Consider the following 16,978-nt stretch of genomic DNA (forward strand, 5'->3'; position numbering starts at 1 on the left):
ACCCTTTACGACGAACCTTTTTGTCACGTCCATAATCGAGAAACATATCCTTATTTCACTAAGGATAATTCTGACCACTGTCCAGTGATCTACTCCTAGATCACTATTGTACTCCCTTGCCAAATCAGTGCAGGGTATACAATAGATCTGGTATACAGCATGACATACTTTATAGAACCTATGGCCAAGGCATAGGGAATGACTTTCATTCTCTTTCTATCTTTTGCCGTGGTCGGGCTTTGAGTTTTACTCAACTTCACACCTTGTAATACAGGCAAGAACTCTTTCTTTGACTGCTCCATTTTGAACTACTTCAAAATCTTGTCAAGGTATGTACTCATTGAAAAAACTTATAAAGCGTCTTGATCTATCTCTATAGATCTTGAGGCTCAATATGTAAGCAGCTTCACCGAAGTCTTTCTTTGAAAAACTCCTTTCAAACACTCCTTTATGCTTTGCAGAATAATTCTACATTATTCCGATCAACAATATGTCATACACATATACTTATCAGAAATGATGTAGTGCTCCCACTCACTTTCTTGTAAATACAGGCTTCACCGCAAGTCTGTATAAAACTATATGCTTTGATCAACTTATCAAAGCATATATTCCAACTCCGAGATTCTTGCACCAGTCCATAGATGGATCGCTGGAGCTTGCTTATTTAGTTAACACCTTTAGGATCGACAAAACCTTCTAGTTGCATCGTATACAACTCTTCTTTAGTAAATCCATTAAGGAATGCAGTTTTGTTTATCCATTTGCCAGATTTCATAAAATGCGGCAATTGCTAACATGATTCGGACAGACTTAAGCATAGATACGAGTGAGAAAATCTCATCATAGTCAACACCTTGAACTTGTCGAAAACTTTTTGCGACAATTCTAGCTTTGTAGATAGTAACACTACTATCAGCGTCCGTCTTCCTCTTGAAGATCCATTTATTTTCTATGGCTTGCCGATCATCGGGCAAATCCATCAAAGTCCATACTTTGTTCTCATACATGGATCATATCTCAGATTTTATGGCCTCAAACCATTTCGCGGAATCTGGGCTCATCATCGCTTCCTCATAGTTCGCAAGTTCGTCATGGTCTAGTAATATGACTTCCAGAACAGGATTACTATACCACTCTGGTGCGGATCTCACTCTGGTTTACCTACGAGATTCGGTAGTAACTTGATTTGAAGTTACATGATCATCATCATTAGCTTCCTCACTAATTGGTGTAGTAGTCACAGGAACAGATTTCTGTGATGAACTACTTTCCAATAAGGGAGAAGGTACAATTACCTTATCAAGTTTTCTACTTTCCTCCCACTCACTTCTTTCGAGAGAAACTCCTTCTCCAGAAAGTTTCCGAATTTAGCAACAAAAGTCTGGCCTTCGGATCTGTGGTAGAAGGTGTATCCAATAGTTTCCTTTGGATATCCTATGAAGATTTACTTCTCCAATTTGGGTTCGAGCTTATCATATTGAAACTTTTTCACATAAGCATCGCAGTCCCAAACTTTAAGAAACGACAGCTTAGGTTTCTTGCCAAACCATAGTTCATATGGTGTCGTCTCAACGAATTTAGATGGTGCCCTATTTAACGTGAATGCAGCTGTCTCTAATGCATAACCCCAAAACGATAGTGGTAGATTGGTAAGAGACATCATAGATTGTACTATATTCAATAAAGTACGGTTATGACGTTCGGACACACCATTACACTGTGGTGTTCCAGGTGGCGTGAGTAGTGAAACTATTTCACATTGTTTTAAACTGAAGGCCAAACTCGTAACTCAAATACTCTTCTCTACGATCAGATCATAGAAACTTTATTTTCTTGTTACGATGATTTTTCACTTCACTCTGAAATTCTTTGAAATTTTCAAATGTTTCAGACTTATGTTTCATCAAGTAGATATACTCATATCTTCTCAAATCATCTGTGAAGATCAGAAAATAATGATACTTATCGCGAGCCTCAATATTTATCGGACCACATACATCAGTATGTATGATTTCCAACAAATCTGTTGCTCGCTCCATTGTTCCGAAGAACAGAGTCTTAGTCATCTTGCCCATGAGGCATGGTTCGCAAGCATCAACTGATTCATAATCAAGTGATTCCAAAAGCCCATCAGCATGGAGTTTCTTCATGCGCTTTACACCAATATGACCTAAACGGTAGTGCCACAAATAAGTTGCACTATCATTATTAACTTTGCATCTTTTGGTTTCAATATTATGATTATGTGTATCACTACGATCGAGATCCAACGAACTATTTTCATTGGGTGTGTAACCATATAAGGTTTTATTCATGTAAACAGAACAACAATTTATTCTCTTACTTAAATGAATAACCGTATTGCAATAAACATGATCAAATCATATTCATGCTCAACGCAAAAACCAAATAACACTTATTCAGGTTCAACACTAATCCCGAAAGTATAGGGAGTGTGCGATGATGATCATATCAATCTTGGAACCACTTCCAACACACATCATCACTTCACCCTTAACTAGTCTCTGTTTATTCTGCAACTCCTGTTTCAAGTTACTAATCTTAGCAACTGAACTAGTATCAAATACTGAGGGGTTGCTATAAACACTAGTAAAGTACACATCAATAACATGTATATCAAATATACTTTTGTTCACTTTGCCATCCTTCTTATCCACCAAATACTTGGGGTAGTTCCGCTTTCAGTGACCAATCCCTTTGCAGTAGAAGTACTTAGTCTCAGGCTTAGGACCAGACTTGGGTTTCTTCCCTTGAGCAGCAACTTGCTTGCTGTTCTTCTTGAAGTTCCCCTTCTTCCCTTTGCCCTTTTTTTGAAACTAGTGGTCTTGTTTACCATCAACACTTGATGTTTTTCTTGATTTCTACCTTCGTTGATTTCAGTATCACGAAGAGCTTGGGAATTACTTACGTCATCCCTTGCATATTATAGTTCATCACGAAGTTCTACTAACTTGGTGATGGTGACTAGAGAATTCTGTCAATCACTATCTTATCTGAAAGATTAACTCCCACTTGATTCAAGCGATTGTAGTACCCAGACAATCTGGGCACATGCTCACTAGTTGAGCGATTCTCCTCCATCTTTTAGCTATAGAACTTGTTAGAGACTTCATATCTCTCAACTCGGGTATTTGCTTGAAATATTAACTTCAACTCCTGGAACATCTCATATGGTCCATGACGTTCAAAACGTCTTTGAAGTCCCGATTCTAAGCCATTAAGCATGGTTCACTTAAACTATCAAGTAGTCATCATATTGAGCTAGCCAAACGTTCATAACGTCTGCATCTGCTCCTGCAATAGGTCTGTCACCTAGCGGTGCATCAAGGACATAATTCTTCTGTGCAGCAATGAGGATAAACCTCAGATCACGGATCTAATCCACATCATTGCTACTAACATCTTTCAACACAATTTTCTCTAGGAACATATCAAAATAAACATATGAAAGCAACAACGCGAGCTATTGATCTATAGATATGCTAATACTACCAGGACTAAGTTCATGATAAATTAAAGTTCAATTAATCATGTTACTTAAGAACTCCCACTTAGATAGACATCCCTCTAATCTTCTAAGTGATCACATGATCCAAATCAACTAAACCATGTTCGATCATCACGTGAGATGGAGTATTTTCATTGGTGAACATCAATATGTTGATCATATCTACTATATGATTCACGCTCGACCTTTCGGTCTCCGTGTTCCGAGACCATATCTGCATATGCTAGGCTTGTCAAGTTTAACCTGAGTATTCTGCGTGTGCAAAACTGTCTTGCACCCGTTGTAGATGGACGTAGAGCTTATCACACCCGATCATCACGTGGTGTCTGGGCACGACGAACTTTGGCAACGGTGCATACTCAGGGAGAACACTTCTTGATAATTCAGTGAGAGATCATCTTATAATGCTACCGTCAATCAAAGCAAGATAAGATGCATAAAAAGATAAACATCACATGCAATCAATATAAGTGATATGATATGGCCATCATCATCTTGTGCTTGTGATCTCCATCTCCGAAGCACCGTCATGATCACCATCGTCACCGGCGCGACACCTTGATCTCCATCGTAGCATCGTTGTCGTCTTGCCAATCTTATGCTTCCACGACTATCACTACCGTTTAGTAATAAAGTAAAGCATTACATCGCGATTGCATTGCATACAATAAAGCGACAACCATATGGCTCCTGCCAGTTGCCGATAACTCGGTTACAAAACATGATCATCTCATACAATAAAATTCAGCATCATGCCTTGACCATATCACATCACTACATGCCCTGCAAAAACAAGTTAGACGTCCTCTACTTTGTTGTTGCAAGTTTTACGTGGCTGCTACGGGCTTAAGCAAGAACCAATCTCACCTACGCATCAAAACCACAACGATAGTTTGTCAAATAGACTCCGTTTTAACCTTCGCAAGGACCGGGCGTAGCCACACTTGGTTCAACTAAAGTTGGAGAGACAGTCACCCGCAAGCCACCTATGTGCAAAGCATGTCGGGGGAACCGGTCTCGCGTAAGCGTACGCGTAATGTTGGTCCGGGTCGTCTCGTCCAACAATGCCGCCGAACCAAAGTATGACATGCTGGTAGGCAGTATGACTTATATCGCCCACAACTCACTTGTGTTCTACTCGTGCATATAACATCAACATAAATAACCTAGGCTCGGATGCCACTGTTGGGTTTCGTAGTAATTTCAAAAAAATTCCTACACACACGCAAGATCATGGTGATGCATAGCAACAAGAGGGGAGAGTGTTGTCTACGTACCCACGCAGACCGACTGCGGAAGCGTTGACACAACGTAGAGGAAGTAGTCGTACATCTTCACGATCCAACCGATCAAGCACCGAAACTACGGCACCTCCGAGTTCGAGCACACGTTCAGCTCGATGACGATCCCCGGACTCCGATCTAGCAAAGTGTCGGGGAAGAGTTCCGTCAGCACGACGGCGTGGTGACGATCTTGATGCACTACAGCAGCAGGGCTTCGCCTAAACTCCGCTACAGTATTATCGAGGAATATGGTGGCTGGGGGCACCGCACACGGCTAAGGAATAGATCACGTGGATCAACTTGTGTGTCCTTTGGGGTGCCCTGCCTCTGTATATAAAGGACTAGAGGGGGGAGGCTGGCCGGCCAAGGTGTGGCACGCCAGGAGAGTCCTACTCCCTCTGGGAGTAGGATTCCCCCCCCCAATCCTAGTTGGAATAGGATTCGCGGAGGGGGAAAAGAGAGGGAGGGTGCCGGCCACCTCTCCTAGTCCTAATAGGACTAGGGAAAGGGGGAGGCGCGCAGCCCATGTAGGGCTGCCTCTTCTCTTTTCCACTAAGGCCCATCATGGCCCATTTAGCTCCCGGGGGGTTCCGGTAACCTTCCCGGTACTCGGGTAAAATCCCGATTTCACCCGGAACACTTCCGATATCCAAACATAGGCTTCCAATATATCAATCTTTATGTCTCGACCATTTCGAGACTCCTCGTCATGTCCGTGATCACATCCGAGACTCTGAACAACCTTCGGTACATCAAAATGCATAAACTCATAATATAACTTTCATCGTAACCTTAAGCGTGTGGACCCTACGGGTTCGAGAATAATGTAGACATGACCGAGACACGTCTCCGGTCAATAACCAATAGCGGGACCTGGATGCCCATATTGGCTCCTACATATTCTACGAAGATCTTTATCGGTCAGACCGCATAACAACATACGTTGTTCCCTTTGTCATCGGTATGTTACTTGCCCGAGATTCGATCGTCAGTATCCAATACCTAGTTCAATCTCGTTACCGGCAAGTCTCTTTACTCGTTCCGTAATACATCATCCCGCAACTAACTCATTAGTTGCATTGCTTGCAAGGCTTAAGTGATGTGTATTACCGAGAGGGCCCAGAGATACCTCTCTGACAATCGGAGTGACAAATCCTAATCTCGAAATACGCCAACCCAACATCTACCTTTGGAGACACCTGTAGAGCTCCTTTATAATCACCCAGTTACGTTGTGACGTTTGGTAGCACACAAAGTGTTCCTCCGGCAAACGGGAGTTGCATAATCTCATAGTCATAGGAACATGTATAAGTTATGCAGAAAGCAATAGCAACATACTAAACGATCGGGTGCTAAGCTAATGGAATGGGTCATGTCAATCAGATCATTCAACTAATGATGTGACCTCGTTAATCAAATAACAACTCTTTGTTCATGGTTAGGAAACATAACCATCTTTGATTAATGAGCTAGTCAAGTAGAGGCATACTAGTGACACTCTGTTTGTCTATGTATTCACACATGTATTATGTTTCCGGTTAATACAATTCTAGCATGAATAATAAACATTTATCATGAAATAAGGAAATAAATAATAACTTTATTATTGCCTCTAGGGCATATTTCCTTCACATAGAGCATTCTATCAAATTTTAATTCATGTATGGCTCTCTCAAAAGGTGTGTACAGCAAGGATGATTGTGGCATACTAAGACACAAAGACACAAATAATACAAGACGCTCCAAGCAAAACACATATCATGTTGGTGAATAAAAATATAGCTCCAAGTAAATTACCGATGGAAGTGGACGAAAGAGGGGATGCCTTCCGGGGCATCCCCAAGCTTTGACTTTTTGGTGTCCTTGGATTATCTTGGGGGTGCCATGGGCATCCCCAAGCTTAGGCTCTTGCCACTCCTTGTTCCATGATCCATCAAAAGAATTCACCCAAAACTTGAAAACTTCACAACACAAAACTCAAAATAGAAAACTCGTGAGCTCCGTTAGCGAAAGAAAACAAAAGACCACTTCAAGGTACTGTAATGAACTCATTCTTTATTTATATTGGTGTTAAAACTACTGTATTCCAACTTCTCTATGGATTATAAACTATTTTACTAGCCATAGATTCATCAAAATAAGCAAACAACACACGAAAAACAGAATCTGTCAAAAACAGAACAGTCTGTAGTAATCTGTAGCTAGCGCGAGCTCTGGAACCCCAAAAATTCTAAAATAAATTTCTGGACGTGAGTAATTTATCTATTAATCATCTGCCAAAAGAATTAACTAAATAGCACTCTTCAAATAAAAATGAAATCAGTTCTCGTGAGCGCTAAAGTTTCTGTTTTTTACAGCAAGTTCAACAAGACTTTCCCCAAGTCTTCCCAACGGTTCTACTTGGCACAAACACTAATTAAACACAAAAAACACAACCAAAACATAGGCTAAATAATTTATTTATTACTAAGCAGGAGCAAAAAGCAAGGAATAAAAATAAAATTGGGTTGCCTCCCAACAAGCGCTATCGTTTAACGCCCCTAGCTAGGCATAAAAGCGAGGATAGATCTAGGTATTGCCATCTTTGGTTTTAGAGAGAAAGAGAGCAAACTTGTTATCTATGGAATTAATCTTTCTATTTTGACAGAGTACATGTCCATTAATGGTAGAAGAAAGATTAAGAATGTTGCGGAAATTAGTATCTAGTCTAGCTTTTATCTCTTTAATAGATTCGTTTTGGTAAGAAAGCGAGAGAGATGTGATTTCAGTTTTCTCGTTAATGGGATGCCCAAATATAGTTTTCATTCTCTCATAGGTATCTATGGGGTCCCCTTCAAGAAAACCCCCCTCAAAAATAGAATCTAAAACTTGTTTAAACGAAGCGGGTAGCCCAACATAAAAGCTTTTTAAGTAAACCTCAATTTGATATTGAGGTACATAGCTAGCCTAGATCTTTAACAGCCTATCCCAAGCATCTTTCAAAGATTCATCAAGTAAATAATGAAAAATTCCAGAACCATCTTCATCAAAATTACTAAGGTTTTCTTTGATAACTCCGGCAAGTTGTTCTATAGTATTCCGATTCATGAGTTTAGATAAGATAGCAGGATTGTCTAAAGCACTAGAACTTGGGGGAGAACCCCCAACGCTTCTTGGTTCTGACATGGCGAGGGAAAAAGGCAAATAGAGAGGGAGGATAGAGAGAGAGGGCAAATAAAACAGCAAGGGTGAATTGGGGGAGAGGAAAACGAGAGGCAAATGGCAAATAAGTAATACGAGAGATAGGGATTGTGATGGGTACTTGGTATGTTGACTTTTTGCGTAGACTCCCCGGCAACGGCGCCAGAAATCCTTCTTGCTACGTCTTGAGCTTGCGTTGGTTTTCCCCGAAGAGGAAGGGATGATGCAACAGAGTAGCGTAAGTATTTCCCTCAGTTTTTGAGAACCAAGGTATCAATCCAGTAGGAGGCCACGCTCAAGTCCCTCGTACCTGCACAAAGCGATAGCTACTCGCAACCAACGCGATTAGGGGTTGCCAATCCCTTCACGGTCACTTACGAGAGTGAGATCTGATAGATATAATATTTTTGGTATTTTTTGTATAAAGATGCAAAGTAAAAGGTAAAAGCAAAGTAAAAAAGCAAAGCAAGATTAAAGTGATGGAGATTGATATGATGAGAATAGACCCGGGGGCCATAGGTTTCACTAGTGGCTTCTCTCAAGAGCATAAGTATTCTATGGTGGGTGAACAAATTACTGTTGAGCAATTGACAGAATTGAGCATAGTTATGAGAATATCTAGGCATGATCATGTATATAGGCATCACGTCCGTGAAAAGTAGATCGAAACGATTCTGCATCTACTACTATTACTCCACTCATCGACCGCTATCCAGCATGCATCTAGAGTATTAAGTTAAAAACAGAGTAATGCCTTAAGCAAGATGACATGATGTAGAGAGATAAATTCATGCAATATGAAATAAACCCCATCTTGTTATCCTCGATGGCAACGATACAATATGTGCCTTGCTGCCCCTTCTGTCACTGGGTAAGGACACCGCAAGATCGAACCCAAAGCTAAGCACTTCTCCCATGGCAAGAACTACCAATCTAGTTGGCCAAACCAAACGGATAATTCGAAGAGACTTGTAAATATAACCAATCATACATAAAAGAATTCAGAGAAGATTCAAATATTATTCATAGATAGCCTTGATCATAAACCCACAATTCATCGGTCTCAACAAACACATCGCAAAAAGAAGATTACATCGAATAGATCTCCACAAGAGAGGGGGAGAACTTTGTATTGAGATTCAAAGAGAGAGAAGAAGCCATCTAGCTACTAACTATGGACCCGAAGGTCTGAGGTAAACTACTCACATTTCATCGGAGAGGCTATGATGATGTAGAAGCCCTCCGTGATGACGGCCCTCTTCCGGCGGAGCTCCGGAACAGGCCCCAAGATGGGATCTCGTGGATACAGAAAGTTGCGGCGGTGGAATTAGGTTTTTGGCTCATGTTCTGATCGTTTGGGGGTACGTGTGTATATATAGGAGGAAGAAGTACGCCGAAGGAGCAACGAGGGACCCATGAGGCAGGGGGGCGCGCCCTAGGGGGGGTGCGCCCCCCACCCTCGTGACCGCCTCTTTTGTTCCTTGGAGCAGGGTCCAAGTCTCCTGGATCACGTTCGATGAGAAAATCGCGTTCCCAAAGATTTTATTCCATTTGGACTCCGTTTGATATTCTGTTTATCCGAAACACTGAAAGAGGCAAAAAATAGCAATTCTGGGCTGGGCCTCCGGTTAATAGGTTAGTCCCAAAAATAATATAAAAGTGGAAAATAAAGTACAATATAGTCCAAAACAGTAGATAATATAGCATGGAGCAATCAAAAATTATAGATACGTTGGAGACGTATCAATGGCCAGCGTCGGAGTTGCTCCGGTGGCCTCCCGCGGTGGCGAGCTCGCCGGAGACATTCGGAAAATCGCTATGGGGCACCGTTTCATGCGGTTTTGCTTGCGTTCGAACGAGGGCTCAACGCCACGTCGCGTGGTGTGGTTGGTTGGGCTCGCGACTGGCCGGAACTACGTCGGCGATGAGTGGAGGCGGCGGTGGGGTTTGGGACCTCGTCGAGATCGCTCTACGGGGGTCGACAAGGTGGGCAGGCGGCACGGGCGGCCTCGGCGGGCTGCACTGAGCACGTTCCCGTGCTCAGGCGAGCATGGCAACAACGGCGGCCAGCTGCTCGGCGGAGCCGAGCTCGGCCATGGTGGCACGGTGGCTACGGTAGCGCAAGAGGCTAGGGGAGCGAGGGGAGAAGAAGCGGGGCTCACCGGGCGGCACACACGGTGGCCCTTGGAGGTTTAGGAGCTGCAGTGCAGTGGATCGACGCCGGCAAGCTCCTATGATCCGAAGTGGAAGACGAGGCCGGGGGAGCGTTCGGAGGCGCCCGGCGTCTTGCGGCTCGTCGGGGAGGCGTAGCCGAGGGAGGCGGAGCGGTTGGACAGGTCGGTGAGGCGAACGGGTCTTGGTGGCCGTGAGGACGACGGAGAACGGCAGCGACCGCATCGGTCTCCTCTCCAGAACGAAGGAGAGGGAGAGGAGAGAGCTGGATCTGAGGGAGGAGAGATGCAAGTGGGGGTGGGGAGGCGCGCTCGTGGCGGCCTTATCCCCTCCGCGGCGCGCGCTGTAGCGACGGAGCCGGCGAGGTGGTCTGGCGGGGACGGGCGCCCGGCTCAGGTCAGGGAACAGGGGGAAGAGAAAGTTGACCGGGGGGAGTGGGCCACTAGGCCGGCTCGAGTGGGCCGAGGCCCACTGAGGCCAGGGGCTCTGGCCCTTTCCTTTTTTTATTTGCTTTCCCTTTTTCTTTTCTTTTATTTTTTTAGCTTTTCTGTTTTTGCTATTTTAGGCCACCTACACATTTTGCAAAAATATTGGTTCACCACCAATATTACCAGAAGAATACTTTCCACATGATGAACATTTTAGTTTTCATGTTTGGGCATTTTGAATTTCACAAAAATTTGAATTTGAATTCAACTGGAATTTGAAAGAGAGAGGAGACAAAGATGATCAAGCACTTGTTTAGCAAAATAATTAACTTAACCCCAGGGGTTACTGTAGCATCATTACACCGGGGTGTTACAAGCATCAACCATCAACTCTGTTGTGTGCTGCAACTTGTGATGCTATTGTAGGCATGTTCAAACTACTAGATGAACTAGGGTTCATCGTGTGCCTAAAAATGCATGAAAACCAATTTTTTTGACTAAAACTAATTCGAGGGATCGAAAGAGCTTACTTCTCTCGTCGTGGAGGCATCTTGATCCGCAAGAATGGTGAAGAAACAGAGGAGATCGAGGGAGGGTGAAGAGGAGGACAGACCATCACTCCTCTGTTCTCTCGGGCGGTAGGAGGAAGAAAGGGGGTTGGCTTGGTAGGGTGGGTCCCACTAGCCCCCCTCCCCTCCCCGCGTGCGCGACTTTTACCTATTCGAACCCTACCGTCGGACTTGTTGGCGGTAGGGTATAACAGCTTATCGTCGGGGGCTCGGGCGGTAGGGTTGACGTAGAGTTGACGACCCATCGATGGGTGCTGACGTGGATAAGTGCCCTACCGCCAGAGCCCCTAGTGAGAGGTAGTTATACCCTACTGCTAGCGGGTCCGACGGTAGGAAAATGGTCAGATCTCAAAATAGATTAGGACAAGGGTCAAATCATGCTTAACTTGCTAAAAAGGGTCAAAATAGTGATTTTGGCCTTGCGAGGGAGTGCAAGGCCATCTTCATCATCGTCAACGTCAAGGGCCTAGAGTTGTTGACCATGTGGTTCGGTGAGCGAGTCGAACGTCTGTGACCTATTCTACAAGGCGCACCAACCGGTGTTGTGTGTCCTCTTCTTCGACAAGCTCGACTCGATCACCGTCAATCAGCAACGACATGGGGCGGGTAGCACTACTCGAATCGTTCAGAGGGTGATTTAAGTTTTTTTTTGAAAAGAGGGTGATTTAACTGGTTTTCGAGTTTATACGGGGATTTGATCCATCAGGAGGGAATTTTTTTTTGAGTCCATCACGAGGGATTTTTTTTCTTTTTTGACAAAAATCAGGAGAGATTTGTGGGGTATGCTTTCCTCTTCAAGCAGGGGAGATGGGCTTTGATGAATTAGGCCCAGGGCCCGGACGGCACTACACTGAGCAAGCAAACCACCCTTCCTTCCAAAGTGATTTCCCCAAATCGATCTCCACCTAGGTCGCCGCCGGCGAGGCGATGGCCAGCCTCAACGCCAAGGCCAGCACCGGCCGTCTCCGCGTCTACGGTCCGGCGCTGCATGACTACGGCGCCCCGCTGATGAAGGAGAGAGAGCAAGAAGCGTCACTCCTCCTCCTCAAGATCCGGCACCACTACGAGGAAGCCCTCAGGCGGCTCACCGTCCGTTGGCGCTCCGACGTCTGCTTGGGCGTCTGTGTCGGACTGCTCGACCCGGTCTCCAACATAATCGCCAGCACCCTCCTCGCCGCCGCAGAAGCTCCAGTCGACACGGGAGGCCCGACGGCGGTGGACGGGCCCAAGCTCAGGGACATGGAGCGGCGCTCCCTGGACGGCCTCGTCGCCTTCCTCACCTGCTTCTTCCCTTACCTCGCCGATTGGGAGGCCGTCCGGTACCTTCTCCTCGCCGAAGCCGACCCCATCGTTGCCGCGCGCATCGTCATCGAGTACCGCGGCGTCAGGTGCTTCCGCGAAGGCTCCGCCGCCGCCTGCGGCGCCCTCAAGCTGGCCCTCAACTGCGCCATGGTGGCCGCCAAGCACCCGTATCCCTCGCAGCTCGCCGACGTGTGGCTGTCGCTGAGCTCCTCCCTCCACACTGTTGTCCCCCTGCTCTCGGATGTGCAGCCCGATTTCCCCCGCGACATCCTCCAAAGCTTCCACACATTGGTCAAGGAGACGGCACATTCCCCACATCCTCCTCCTGATGGCAGCCTCGTCAGGCCATGGAAACTCGCTGCCCGTTGCCGCAAGCACGCCGCCAAGCTGACCTACCGGCATTCGTGGTCACTGACGCGAGTGCTCCTCGATACGATCCATGGATTCTACCTGCAGGCTCTCGCCAGATTGCCGGTTGGTTACCACCGCAGCCTGCTCGATGCCGGACATTGCTACGGCCCGTTTGACCCCGTCTTGAACATCATCGTCAACACCATCTGGTACCAAGCCAACTTCCCACCACTGAGTCAGCAAGACGAGCTCGACATTGTCGGCACATTGTGCCTAATGCGGATTGAAGCACGATCCTTCTACGGACTTGTCTCCTTCCTCTGCACCTGTTACCAAGATCTCAACGCCGATCAGGCCATAAGGTTCCTGCTCGACACGGCACTCAATTTGTCCGCAACAAAGCACTGCAGCAGTGTCAAGGAAGAACAAGAAGCCTACCGGGCTGCTGCCATTGCGGCATGGCACCCCAGACCCGACGCCCAAGCAGGATTCCTCAGTTCATTAAAGGCGATGTTGGTAGCGCCTCGTGTCCTGTCACTGCTACAAGATGGAGGCCAGTATCAGCTCTCCTCTCAATGTGTCCACCAGATACACACGCTATTGTGCTCTGAATACCATTCCATTGTTGGTGTCCCAACCCATCAGCAGAGGCCAGCTCCCATTTCTGAACGGCAGTTCCATTTTACCATGTCTGAGGGACGTAAACAGCGAAGGGCTCATAGAAGGATCTCCGCAAAGGTCAAGGCTGCACTAATGAGATATGAGAAGCAGAATTCAGTGAGTTAGTTTATCCCTCGGATACCTCTATATTTATTTTTAACCAAATTATATCAACCAAAAACCTACACGACTTCCCTTGATTCATTATCAGACTGACTGAAAGCCCTGCAGTTCATCTTGTGAAAGTTCATATATCTTTTTCGTTTATAATCCTACTGAATCGTTGCCACATGTAAACAAATTTTGGACAAGCCCAAGAAGTTTGCTTCACTGCATAATTGACGGGCCCCTGTCTGGCAGGTCCCCAAAATTTTGGGGCCCCAGTTTTTTCCTGAAGTACCATATACTACTATTAGTTTTACTTTCATTTTTTAGAGGCTGTTAGTCTTATACTCTACTTCATAGTGTTAATCATTACATTAGCTGGGAATTGTCAAGGCAATAAAGAATATATCATTTACTTCTTCCTGGGAATCTGCACTGCTGCATACGCATCCCTCTCAGTCGTGCACCACACTACTAGTCATGCACAGCAATCTTTTGGTTTTTCATTTACTAGTTACTACTCATGCACCACACTGCCCCATTGCTCATCGGCTGATAGTAAGAGCTTGTGTTCTTCTTCTACTGTGACTGCACTCATTATGGGTAAAAAGAATTCTGATAAAGAGCTTCCATTCTTCTTCTACTGTGACTGCACTCATTATGGGTAAACATAATTCTGATAAAGAGCTTCCTTTCTTCTTCTACTGTGACCGCTCTCATTATGGGTAAAAATAATTCTGATGAAGAGCTTCCATTCTTCTTCTACTGTGACCGCTCTCATTATGGGTAAAAATAATTCTGATAAAGAGTTGTACGTATAGTAAAAGATACTCGGAGATTTTTATTCCAAATGAAACTGCGTATGACCCATTGATATTTCAAATATTTTGGAACAACTGGGCTCTTTTGCAATACAATTTGGTAAGTTTTTCAGTTACTGTTGCATCGACAAAGATAAGTATTTCGAAATAAAAATTGTTGGTGCCCTACTTCTGATTGAACAATAAAGACAGCTAGGGATAAAAACAGGTCTTCCCCGTAATTGCTTTTTAATAGCTATAAAGACCCACTTTTTAGTTTCGCACCGATCCTCCACTTTATTGGGTAAGATCCTGATGATTGAGTTAATTCCTACCCGAAGGACAAGCATTATCATCTGGAGCTCTAGAATAATGTTCAAACAAGTAGTGCTATGAGATCAAGTTTGATTAGGATGTGCCATGAGACCGTAGTGGTCTGAAAAGAGGGGATATTGATCTTCCCTTAGTTCTACTTTACACTCACTTGCTGATTCACTTGCCTCTTGCAATCTTACAGGGACACTCTTATCGGCTTCATGTGGTGTGTGGTGTGAATGAATGTGTGTCAGGTCCTGACAACTGCGAAGGCTCGGGCTTGAAGCCAGGACTTGATCCTAATGATGACTACTACCATCACACCCATGCCAACTTTCTGGCGACTCGAAATGTGGCCGGCATAGTTTCAGCTCCTGTACTCTTCTTTGCCGAGCTTAGCAACCACGACGACGACCAGGATAGCCAGCTTCTGTGTTGCCCCATGGATTTGCCACCACCAGGCGCTGGTATATACACATGTTCCTTCTCCTCTGTTTAAGGTTCCTTTTTTTCATCATATGGATATGGTTCTTCATAAATAGTTCTTGCTCATGTCATGCGCTGCCATCCATGTCTATTGTAGATGATATGTAGATGGTTACATTCACTAGGAAGTTGATAGTTTACATACCACAATCGAATCTGGCTGTAATCGTTGAATTAGTTAAGTAGATTTCCTAATTTGTATGATCATATTGTTACAAACATTCTAAAGGACCACAAGTATACTGCCTGTTTAGCCTGAGCAACTGAAAAGTAGGCTTTTGCACACGTATAAGCAGAGTCAATTCATCAGCATAACTTTCCAAGCTAGAGCAAAATTCCTGCTAAAAATTCTTGGAAAAATTAAGTGCATGCAGATTCATCATAATTTAATCTCATTACTGTGTGCTTCATCTTGTGCATCTTTTTACAGCAGGACTAGTCCGCTGCCTTTTCTGCGAGCATCAAGGAATCAGGATTGTGCACCCGGCCCTGGAGAGATTCCATGGGCACGAGGCGGAGTTCGAGAAGATGGTCCGCGGAGAAAACCTGTACAATAATGACTACTATCCCGAGGGCGACATCGAGCCCTACACCAACCATCAAATCTTAAAGCACAGTGAATATGTTGCCAAGTGGGTGCACGACGGACTCGACGAGGATTGCATGTACCTCGGTAGCAATGACTTCAACATCGAGGAAGATGAAAGCGAGGAGGAGGTTGACGACCTGGAGTAATATGTGACGAAGAATCAAGTGATGGTGAATAGAGTAATTCATTTTGCTGTGTTGGGTGTAGTATTCGCTTGCCTGCACTTATGATCCTCGGTTAAGTAGCAGCAGCTATAGTTCATTTATTCGTTTATAATTTATATAGGATTAGCAAGTCTGTCCGACCTAACAAGTAGTTTTTGGAACCAAAAACTGCCTTTCTATTTACAGTGCATATCAAAAAAAAGTAACATTGTTGTGTGTGCTACTGTAGGTATTAGTGCAGGATAGAATGTGCATGATTTGCATCTATCATGTCTGGAACGTCTTGTCTGGACATCTAGGGCTCCTTTGGTTTAAAGGAATTCTATAGAATTTTTGGAAGATTGAAATCCTTAGAATTTTTTCTTACGTTGGTGCTTTGATTCATAGCATTGGATTTTATAGGAATTTTTCCTATGAAATCTTTTGTACTACATTTCATAGAAAATCTAACATCTACTTCAGCCTCTTTTTACAATTTCTTTATTTTTCCTCTTGCCTCAAACACTCCTTGCTAATCTTAGACGGAGGGAGTAGCTGACAAAATTCAAAGAAGATTGATTTTTTTTGGCGTGAAACATTGACAAAATATTTGTTAGCTTGCAAAATTTCATCACCATATGTCATCCGTGGAAATCGTGAAAAAAAAAATCAATGCTCCAAAATGTTATTTTCAAACGCATTTTGGAGCATCAATTTTTTCCCCACATTTCCCACGAATGTCATTTCATGATCAAATTTTGCAAGCTACAAAAACATTTGTCAATGTTTCACACAAAAAAAATCCAGAATACTGTCCAGGAAATCATGAGAACCCTCAAAAATTCTTGAAAGAAGCAGCAAGAGCCAATCCGGTCCAGAATACTAGAAAGCAGCCCTGCGGAAACAAGCTCTGGGATTTTCTCATTTCGTTTCTTAAAGCTTTGGCTTTAGTACAGTCTACTGTAGCACGAAATCTAGTTTCAGTCTTGTAGCCACAACAATCAGGACAAGCGCTGTCCCAGGCTACTCTTCAAGCAAAAATTCTCACCTTATTCGGCAAAGG

General features: G+C 44.4%; 1 protein-coding gene across 2 annotated transcripts; it reads left to right on the forward strand.

Moving 5' to 3' along the window:
• Positions 1 to 11,992: 11,992 nt before the first annotated feature.
• Positions 11,993 to 16,142, forward strand: LOC125507704. 2 transcript variants are annotated; one of them, XM_048672192.1, is made up of 3 exons: positions 11,993 to 13,594; positions 14,900 to 15,164; positions 15,617 to 16,142. In XM_048672192.1, exons 1-3 carry the CDS (start codon positions 12,092 to 12,094, stop codon positions 15,916 to 15,918), a joined length of 2,070 nt encoding a protein of 689 aa, XP_048528149.1. In that variant the 5' UTR covers positions 11,993 to 12,091; the 3' UTR covers positions 15,919 to 16,142. The 2 variants fall into 2 exon arrangements, with proteins under 2 accessions (XP_048528149.1, XP_048528148.1); XM_048672191.1 differs by having other exon boundaries at positions 11,995 to 13,594; positions 15,614 to 16,142.
• Positions 16,143 to 16,978: the final 836 nt, after the last annotated feature.

The sequence above is a fragment of the Triticum urartu genome, chromosome 5 (assembly GCF_003073215.2).
Source record: "Triticum urartu cultivar G1812 chromosome 5, Tu2.1, whole genome shotgun sequence".
Classification (NCBI taxonomy): domain Eukaryota; kingdom Viridiplantae; phylum Streptophyta; class Magnoliopsida; order Poales; family Poaceae; genus Triticum; species Triticum urartu.

Excerpts from the sequence above, each read along its gene's own strand:
- LOC125507704 (XM_048672191.1), top strand. The coding sequence starts at position 12,092 with ATGGCCAGCCTCAACGCCAAGGCCAGCACCGGCCGTCTCCGCGTCTAC. Across the intron at positions 13,595-14,899 it reads GATATGAGAAGCAGAATTCA|GGACACTCTTATCGGCTTCA; the intron begins GTGAGTTAGTTT and ends GCAATCTTACAG. Across the intron at positions 15,165-15,613 it reads TTTGCCACCACCAGGCGCTG|CAGGACTAGTCCGCTGCCTT; the intron begins GTATATACACAT and ends ATCTTTTTACAG.